The following is a 10,192-nucleotide window of genomic DNA, read 5'->3' on the forward strand; positions in this document are numbered from 1 at the left end:
GAAAGGAGGACAGGCGGTATCCAAGGAATTCAGTTTCTCTTAACAGGAGCCTCGCTGGCCGACCAGAGGCGTCGGAGCAACTCCGCATTGATCTTACACCTTCGGAAAAGGGGAAAAAAAAAAAAGGCGGGGAGAGCGTAAGAAGGAGGGAAGGCGGAGGAATTATAAATCTGAATTAGGTATCGGTCAGTTGCCTAAGCAGTTTAGCCAAGAAGTTGAAAAGCACTTATTTTAGACAGAAACCCCGTCGACCTCGGGAGCGCTTACTACGAGAAAGAAGAGTAAAACCGCATAGGAAAACTGCAGCCCGCAAAACGGTACCCAAGAGTTTTACGCGGCCTGAACTCAAGGCGGCTTCAGGCGGAGCCAACGCGCTTAGGGATCGAGCGGGGGCTGCAGCGTTGAGAAGATGGGTGGTTGTTCTTGGGCTGGCGCCCTCCAGCTTCAGGGAGGCGGCGGCGGCGGCCTTCTTCGTCCTTTCAAGGAAACGAGCGGTACCCCAAGAAGAGAGCCTTGGGTGCAATCTGGCCTGAAAAGGGGAGCTTGCCGGACCGAGTTTGGCTCTAAAGCCCAGCGTTTGGTCGGAGCAGGTGCTTCGCTGTCCACCAATACCGCTTGCAACTCACACCCCCCCACACACACACACACAAGTTTTTTTTCCCCTCCGCTCAGAGCGAAAGGGCGCCAGCCTCTTCTTTTTCAATTATGGTCTGTTTATTTACTGACTTATGAGTTTTAACAGAACTGGTTGTGGTAGCCTATAAAAGAAAAGAAAAACCCACACGCCATTCCTTCCTTGTTTAAACTCGTTAATAATAATAATAATAATAATAATAATAATAATAATAATAATAATAATAATAATAATAATAATAATAATAATAATTGCAAAAGGCGGCCTTACTAGGAACTGCTTCCATCCTGCAACGATATCTTTAATACCATCAAACATCCACATCTGCCTATCCCAGGTCCTTGGTAAGGACTCGATAGGTAGACAAAATGCCAAATCCAGTCTGAACATCTGGCTGACTGTGCGATGATCAATAATAATAATAATAATAATAATAATAATAATAATAATAATAATAATAATAATAATAATAATAATAATAATAAAGTTGGAAGGGACTTTGGAGGTCATCGAGTCCAACCCCCTGCTCAGGCAGGTATATACCATTTCGGACAAATGGCTGTCCAGTCTCTTCTTAAAAACTTCCAGTGTTGGAGCATTCACCGCTTCTGGAGGCAGGTTGTTCCACTGGTTAATTGTTCTAACTGTCAGGAAGTTTCTCCTTAGTTCTAGGTTGCTTCTCTCTTTGGTTAGTTTCCACCCGTTGCTTCTTGTCCTGCCTTCAGGCGCTTTGGAGANTGCGGCCAAAGCCCTGCATCTCTCCGCCCAAGAGCTTGGAAGGAAGCGCCCCTGGAAGTCAAGAGGTACGACGGGGAGTAGGAAGGGGCTTCGTAAACAAAGCGCTGGCTCCTCCGGGGACCTGCGCAGTCTTCTGGACCAGGGGTAGGCAACCTCGGCTCTTTTATGACTCGTGGACTTCAACTCCCAGAATTCCTGAGCCAGCTATGCTGGCTCAGGAATTCTGGGAGTTGAAATCCACGAGTCATAAAAGAGCCGAGGTTGCCTACCCCTGAACTAGAGTAAGAAAGTAGAAAATTGGGGAAAGGAGAGCATAACTAACAACAAATATATATATATATATCACAGAACAAATCAGAGTTATCACTTGACACTTCAAGTCAGGGGTAGGCAACCTTGGCTCTTTTATATAGCTGACTCAGGAATTCTGGGAGTTGAAGTCCACGAGTCATAAAAGAGCCGAGGTTGCCTACCCCTGAACTAGAGTAAGAAAGTAGAAAATTGGGGAAAGGAGAGCATAACTAACAACAACAAAAAAAATACATCACAGAACAAATCAGAGTTATCACTTGACACTTCAAGCCAGGGGTAGGCAACCTTGGCTCTTTTATATAGCTGACTCAGGAATTCTGGGAGTTGAAGTCCACGAGTCATAAAAGAGCCGAGGTTGCCTACCCCTGAACTAGAGTAAGAAAGTAGAAAATTGGGGAAAGGAGAGCATAACTAACAACAACAACAAAAATACATCACAGAACAAATCAGAGTTATCACTTGACTCTTCAAGTCAGGGGTAGGCAGCCTTGGCTCTTTTATATAGCTGACTCAGGAATTCTGGGAGTTGAAGTCCACGAGTCATAAAAGAGCCGAGGTTGCCTACCCCTGTTCTGGACGGACTTCTTGGGTACAGGTCACCAAGGCCTCTCGGAGGCGAAGGACAGGCCAGCAAATCGAAGTAAGCTACTTACCACACGCCAGCCCTGCGCGTTGCCCAAACAGCTGGGCTTTTGGGAAGGAGGTGCTTCAGTCCTCCCCAAACTATATTTTAGCCAATCGCTGGGTGCAAACCAAAATTTCAGGGACGACTTTTCTGACACAAGGGTAGTAGGTCCCGCCAAGGCCACAATGTTGGTCTGAATGAAACAAGTTTTCCAGGACTGATTCTGGGCACAGGCAGGCGCATCACACCAGTGTTTTTCAAAGGGGGCAACTTTTAAGACTTTGAACTTAAACGCTGACTGGGGAATTCTGGGAATTGAAGTCCATACATCTTAAAGTTGCCACCTTTGGAAAAACACCGCCTTACACGCCTGAGCTCAACATTTCCAGTGGTTGAGACGACACAGAAAAACAGGAAAAAAAACCCAAAAGAAGTGAAAGAGGAAAAAAAGAGGAAGAGATTTGTTGGTGCAAATCGGTCCACTCACAGGCTCCTATCCTCACTCCTGGAGACACCACCCGGGAACGAGCCCAGACACCCCCAACCTTAATTCCAGGCAAGTCTGAACACGCTGATCGCATGACAAATTCTTTTTTGCCCTCTTCCCTGCCCAGAAATGCAGGCGGAGTCACACGCATTTATTCCCAAGGACTATTGCCCGCAGCGCGACCCCGAGAAGAATATGAGGCCTACCGAGTTCAATTGGACTTATATCGAAGTATAAACAGGACTCGCTTCTTAGGAATAAGTTCTACCGACCTGAAGGAGGCTTGCGCTCAAGTAAGCGAGCTTAAATTCGTCTCAACAAGGCCCACACTACAGACCGGCCAGCTACTTGATAAGATTCATGGAGTAGTGGGAAGGGAGAAGCAGGACTCTTCTATTATGCTCTCCTTTCCCCAATTTTCTACTTTCTTACTCTAGTTCAGGGGTAGGCAACCTCGGCTCTTTTATGACTTCAACTCCCAGAATTCCTGAGCCAGCATGGCTCAGCTTGGAAACCTCTCCATTTCGCCTCAGCATGGCTGGCTCAGGAATTCTGGAAGTTGAAGTCCATGAGTCATAAAAGAGCCGAGGTTGCCTACCCCTGAACTAGTTTGTTGGGGTGTCCAATCTTCTGTCCCGCTCCGGCCCTCTGATCTCCTCTGCGTTTTTCACAAAAGGCCCCGTCCAACAGACCTCAAGGTCACCCACGAACTGCGCGCAACCCATCAGGCCGACTGGAGAGAAGGCGCGGTCAAGGTAGGGCTCCCACACAGGCGCCCCACCAGCCAGTCCGAGGATCCGCCTAGAAACCCGCCAAGTTCCAGAATTTCAAGCGGGAATCGCCTGGTCTCTCCCCGACAGTCCCGACCATGGGGGGGGGGGGTGTCAGCCCCCCCATTCCGCCTTAAGACGTCCAAGAACAGCTGTAGGAAAACGCCTCCCAGCTTAGACCCGTTTAGTTCAGGGTGGGTCTGGTCCGGGACTAAGCAATCTTCTCCACCCTGGTGCCTACTAGATGCCTTCAGTGGGATTCAGCTGGCTGGGAACAATGGGATGGAAATCCAACCCAGCCAATGGATACGGCGGATACGCTGTTTGAAAAAGGCTGGTTTATTTCATCCTAGCCCAGGGGTAGGCAACCTTGGCTCTTTTATGACTCGTGGACTTCAACTCCCAGAATTCCTGAGCCAGCATAGCTGGCTCAGGAATTCTGGGAGTTGAAGTCCACCAAACCAGTCCCGGGTTTCTTCAGACGTCACCCCGGGACTGCAGAAACTCTGCGCTCACTTCCACGGAGGGGGGAGCCAAGTGCTTTTTACTTTCAAATAACCCCAACCCGCGCGGAGGGAATGTAGGTTTCTTCCACCGGCCAAGGTAACGCCAGGAGAATGGAGGTGTCCCATAGGATTTTAGGAGGGAAGAGCAAAAAGAGGCCTCTACTTTTGAGACTAGACGGCTGTACACACCCAAGTGCCCGGAGGTAAACCGGAAGCTTACCGTTTACTGCCCCCCCTCCCATTTCTGAAGTTTAGCAGAGGTTGTAAAACCTTTCCCCGATTCCACACAGATTCCTCCCCCCCCCCCCACACACACATACACCTACACTTGTTCTGGCGCCACCTGCTATCCCTAAAGGCGCTGCTTAACCCTTCCATCTCAGCCTCTTTGGGTAACGGGTGAGGCGGGTTGAAGACACTGGCAGTTAAGGCAGTTCCAACCCTGCGCCTACTAGGAAGCAGCTAGAGCAGTGGTGGCGAACCTATGACACGGGTGCCAGAGGCGGCACTCAGAGTCCTCTCTGTGGGCACAAGCAGCTGGGTTTTATAAAACCTTTTTGCTTTAGGCCTCTGCCGCCGTGTACAGTTCAATCTGGGGGGGGGGAGAGGAGATCTTGCAAAGTTGGAATTGATTGATTGAACTTTTTAGTCCCACCCATGCCCACCCAATGGGCCACACCCACCCGGCACTTGACGATGCATAAGTGGGTTTTGGGTTGCAGTTTGGGCAGGTGTCATTTTATATTATTATAGTGGGTTTTAGGACAGGACAAATAATTTAATTAGTTTTGAATATTTTTAAATATTATGCTATTGCTGTTTTACTAATGTGCCTGTTCACCGCCCTGAGTCCCGCAATGGGAGAAGGGCGGTATATCAATCAATCAATCAATCAATCAATCAATCAATCAATCAATCAATCAATCAATCAAATAAATAAATAAATAAATAAATAAATAAATAAATGGTTCGCCATCACTGAGATAGAGCCCTTTGGATTGAGCGGGATTAGAGAATCTGGGGACTGCGGTCCTTCAAGCCGATTTTTTTTTTTTTTTTTAGAAGGACGAAGGCAGGGTGTCGACGAGGCAACTGCAGTGACCAAGGAGGATCCGATCTTCGGGGCACCCCAAAGCTCTCCGCCCTTAGCTCCGTTTCTTGGCAGAGATCAAGCCTCCACGCGGTTTCATCCCCCTAGGTTCTAGGGACCCTAAAAGAGGTTTCCGGAAAGTCCTCTGGATAGGATCGTTTCGAAAGGGAGACTAGGACTCGCTTGAAGGTTGCCTGTCGGTACCCCGCCTCCCTGCCCTGTCCTGGGTTGCGCCAAGGGGTTAGCACCGGACAGGACGTCTCGGAAATAACCCTACCAAGAAAGGTGGCTGGAGGGCAACTGGCTAAGTAACCGGCCCACTGATCTGCGGGCGCTGCACTTCTGGCTAGTCCAGGGGTAGGCAACCTTGGCTCTTTTATGACTCATGGACTTCAACTCCCAGAATTCCTGAGCCAGCATAGCTGGCTCAGGAATTCTGGGAGTTGAAGTCCATGAGTCATAAAAGAGCCAAGGTTGCCTACCCCTGGGCTAGTCCTTCGTGGTCTCCAGCGGAGACGAAGGGCGGAGGAGGCAATGGACTGACAAGCCAGAGAGGTGTTGAAAAATAAAGGCTTGTTTGGATGGGGCTGGCAAATCTGGCTCGTTTTCTTTGCCGGCGTCTTTGACTCGTGTGCGCAGACAGCCTTCCCACCTTAGCCAGAGCCCCAGGATTACTTAGTGGTCTCCTATCCACCTACTAACTCAATCTGCTCCTGTTTAGCACCCCAGCGCAGCCAGGTGCCGCCACCTGCCGAGGCAATAAGCACTATGCTTTTAATCGTGGCGTCGTGATTTAACCAATATTGTTAATCACAAAACCGCCTTTTACATTCGAAAAAGTTCGGGGAAGCGCGGAAAGACGCTTTTGAAAAAAAAAAATAATAATAAAACCGACCCTGCTTTTGTTGCTGTCTCTCCCGGGAGCGCCTGCCAAAAGCAGGACCGACCCGACACCGGATCTCGAGTTTGCCTTCCTTCGTCTCTTGAAGCGACACTTCAGCCTTTCCCTGCACTGGTTTCCCTGCAGCTCCAAGGGAGGCATGCTGGAGAATTTGCAGGAAGCTGGAAGGCCGGACGGGCTCCAAGTAGCAAACCTTTAAGAGCCGTTTTTTTGTTTTTTTTTTTAATAGCATGGGCAATATAAACAGTCTCAACAATTAGCAGCCGAAAGGGAGAACTAAGGCGGCTAGCCTGGAGGGAGATGAGCTTTAAAAACAGAAAAGAAGAGGAAGGGTTGGGGGGGGGGAGGAAGGGTCTGGGGGCGGAGGGCTGCTTCGGCTTTGGAGGGGCTGGAGTCTTGGTCGGACTGGTCCGGGGCTGCTGGCAGCTCCCCCTTCATTAGGAGAGACCAGACACTATTTGATCTGTTATGACAGCAGCGGTCTATTAGATCGCGGAGCTGAACCACTCCAGTCAGGGACCTAATGCTCAGAAGTTCCAGCGCCCAGGTCACAGCCTTGACACATCAAATCAAAATCAGGAGGCGGGAGGAGGCTTTTCCCTCCGTCCAACCAGGAGGCTTGGGCGCGACGCCTTCCCTCCTTCCCTCTCTTTTCCTGACCACCCCCCCACCCACCCCCATTCCCCAAATTTCCTAGTCCTGAAGATCCGGAGGAACCCTCTTGTTTTAAGCACCAAAAGGGACATTGGGAACGGCGCGGTTTGGGCAAGAAAGAATGAAAGCAAGCGTACAAAATTAAAAGACGTTCGTATGTTCTAGTCTAGAGGGAGAGGCGAGGCAACTCTTTTTTTTTTTCTTGCTGAAAAAAAATGAAATTATCAGTGATTAAAGCAAGAGAGCGGCGAGGTTTTCCAGGGCAGGGTCCAATCTAGAGAACCGGCGCGCTTTCTTTCTCGGTTCATTCCAGCCGAGGAGGCTCTGAGCGCAGCATCTCGGTTTTAAAAGCCTTCCTATGAAGTCCTGCAAAAAATATGTCCGTGCTAAATCCATTCCTAAAATGCCACGGATGGGCACCGCCACCAAGTCCGAGGTTTGCCAGAAAAAAATATATATGAGAATGCTGGCACCCGCCAGGAGCGCTTAACTCTTTCCCAGAAGGAGGATAAAACCAACTCTTCCAAGGTCCCTATTTTCTTCCCCGAACAAAGTTGTCTTAAGGATCTTCAAGGAGATGAAATTCGAGTCCACTACCCAAGTCCTTTTGGGGTACACCGAGGCCTCCGGTGGACAAACTAATTACATTGATTCTTCCTGAAAATCTCCCGGATTACTGCAATCGAATTTTGGAGCTGCGTGGTTAGCATTATGGGCACCACAAAGTGGTGTAAAATTAATGATATGGGGAAGTAGTAGCAATGACTATTGCTTGACCCCATAAATGACGCGGAGAAGCAAAAATAGCAAATGAGAGTATCCATGCCTCGTCTCAAAGGAAGAGGAATTCATCTCTCTCCCCCCCCTTCCATGGTTTAGGCGTTGTTTCAAAGCCCCCCCCCCCCATTATAGGATACCTTCTTCTTTTTTAGGCCGAGACCCAATGATTCACAAAAACTTAAATGAGTTGGTATTTTGGAACTAGAGCGCTGGGTTTTCTTTTATTTATTCAGCCTCCAGGACAGCTCACGGATCTCATCCTGGATCTCGCTACAGGTCTGGAGGACATCGATCAGAACGGGAAGGATGGGTGAGAGGTAAGAAAAGGTGATGGTAGGGGGGAAAGGATTCCGGAATTCTTAACTCCGTGGGACAGCCGTTTAATTAACAGATAATTGATAGTTGGCACAGCTAAGCGACGCAGACTGGATCCCCAAAGGATCGCCAGAGGTTTCTGAGCAGAAATCTCTATTCCCTACGAAGGAGAAATCAGACGATAATGCACGAAAAAATAAGGGAAGCCGCAAGTCAAGCGCTCTATACGCAATCCCAAATTTTGGTTTGGTCTGCCCAGACTTCCCGTCCTCAGATTGGAATCTCGGAAACTGCGTCTGATCTCCGCAATTAAAGAAGAGAAAAGAGAAAAGAGAGAAGAGAGAAAGAAAGAAAGAAAGAAAGAAAGAAAGAAAGAAAGAAAGAAAGAAAGAAAGAAAGAAAGAAAGAAAGAAAGAAAGAAAGAAAGAAAGAATTCCCCAACTATTCATCCATCCCGAAAAAATCCGGGACGCGCAAAATCGTCCAAAAAGAAGCGCTTTTCAACTCCTTCTTCCTGCTTGGGCGTAACCTTCAAAGTCGGAAGGGCCGAAGTCGAATTCAGTCCCCGCGGTGCAAAGAGAGGCTAGTCTCTTACCAAAGTGAATAGGGAAGGAAGGGGTGGGCGTCAGGATTGGGACTACTAGACAACGAAGAAAGCAGATCGGGAACCGGGACCCTTCCGCGGCTTTCGCGGTAACTCAAAAGCATCTCCCGCTCCTCTAGATCGAGCAAGCCAGTGGAAACAATTGTATTACTACTACTGCCACTACAACGGCATTACTACCATTACTACTGCTGCTGCTACTACTATTGTAACTACCATTACTACTGCTGCTGCTATTAAGTGAACGTGCCAGCAGGCTTAGTGAAAATAAGGACGCAGGGCAGGAAGGTGCGCGCTCGTGCCAGATGAAGCATCCACCTGTAAGAAACCTAGCGCTGGTTTTGTTTTGTTTTGTTGCCTCAATCCTGAACAAGTCAGCCCAGAAGGCGCTGACTCTTTTTAGGACCAATCGCCAGAGCCCATCGCGTAGGTGCTTATTCCGAAACGAATGTGCTCTTAATCGGGGAGCCCCATTGCTGGTGCACAAGTGGCTCCCAAGGAATCCTAAAGCTTACTCCCAAACCGGGAGACCCAGCTAATACCAACGTTGCGCACAAACACACCCCGAACAGAGGTTTCCCCAATTCGCGTTAAGCTACGATCCCATCGCTCTCAGCCAGCTTAGCCTCTGTTGGCTAAGAAGTACAGGGGTGCCGTTGCACTCCCACCCCATCCCCAAAAGGTCGGGGAGCACACTGGGAGCGATGTTAGCCGTGGCCCAGCCCGGGGAAGGAAAAGAACCTGCCGGGTGGCGGGGCGTAAAAGCCCGCGGTCGGGCCAGGGGACCTGTCGGTTCTTTGGCAGAGGGGCCGGCGGACGCGACGCCTGGAAGCGCCCTGGAGCGCGCCCAAGTACAGTACCGTAGACCGGCGGGAAGTGGGGGAGAGACCGCGGACCGACCGCCTGGATGGACAGGGTTGTGTGTGTGTGTGTGTGTGTGTGTGTGGAGGGGGGGGAAAGCCCAGGCGAGAAGAATCCCGGCCGCGGGGCTGAGCCGCTTACCTCGCCCCCTGTCCACAAAGCTGGTGATGGTGTTGGCTGCTTTGGAGGCCTGGAAGAAGCTGGCGTTGATGCCCAGTTTCTCGGCGATGGAGTAGGTCCGGTAGAGGGAGAGCATGTACTCGTGGGGCTCCACGCGCGGCTGGGCTGCGGCCGGTGCCTTCGGGGCCGCGTCGCCAGCCGATCGGGACGCTCCGCCTTCCCGGCAGCTCCGCTTGCCCTTGCCGGACTCCCGCAGAGACGGCGCGGCGGCGGCGGGGATGGTGGCCTGCTGGCAACAGGGAAGGTCCCCCCAGAAGAAACCCGCGAGGAACACGGCGGAGAGCAGAGCCCGGGCAGCATTCATAGCGAGCGAGCGAGCGGCTGCCCCGGAGCAAAGCGCCCGCCCGCCCACGGCCAGCAGCAGCAGCGCGCCCAGCCCAGCCCAGCCCAGCCCGCCGCAGCTCCCTCCGGCCGTCTGCGGCGCGGCGTCCCCAGCGCGAGAGGCCAGAGCCCGGGCGGGGACACGCCCCCCGCTCCTCGCCACGCCTCCCCGGACACACCCCTTCCTTGGTTGCGGTCACGCCTCCCGCCCAGAAGGGGAATAGTAGAGTTGGCGTTAGGCGGAGTTGGGACGCTGGGTCGCCGAACCAGCCGGGCCTCTGACGAGGGTGCCAACCGGGGCGGTCGAAAGTCCTCTCTACCCTTTTCCAAACTCCCAACCCACGCGTTTTCTTGTGAAAACTAGAAGTACACCCGTCTGCACAAGACAGATGAGCACTGCTAACACATTAGGTC

At 51.0% G+C, this 10,192-nt stretch overlaps 1 protein-coding gene across 1 annotated transcript in view; it reads right to left on the bottom strand.

The window, feature by feature from the left end:
• The window catches only part of GDF6 (growth differentiation factor 6), a 25,978-nt gene extending 16,217 nt beyond the window's left edge, over nucleotides 1-9,761 (bottom strand). Inside the window, exon 1 of the mRNA XM_015819636.1 lies at nucleotides 9,419-9,761. Within this exon, the coding sequence (XP_015675122.1) occupies nucleotides 9,419-9,761 (343 nt within the window). The remainder of the gene's footprint in view (nucleotides 1-9,418) is intronic.
• Between the last annotated feature and the right edge of the window lie 431 nt (nucleotides 9,762-10,192).

The sequence above is a fragment of the Protobothrops mucrosquamatus genome, unplaced genomic scaffold (genome assembly GCF_001527695.2).
Source record: "Protobothrops mucrosquamatus isolate PMUCROS unplaced genomic scaffold, P.Mucros_1.0 scaffold961, whole genome shotgun sequence".
Taxonomy (NCBI): Eukaryota; Metazoa; Chordata; class Lepidosauria; order Squamata; family Viperidae; genus Protobothrops; species Protobothrops mucrosquamatus.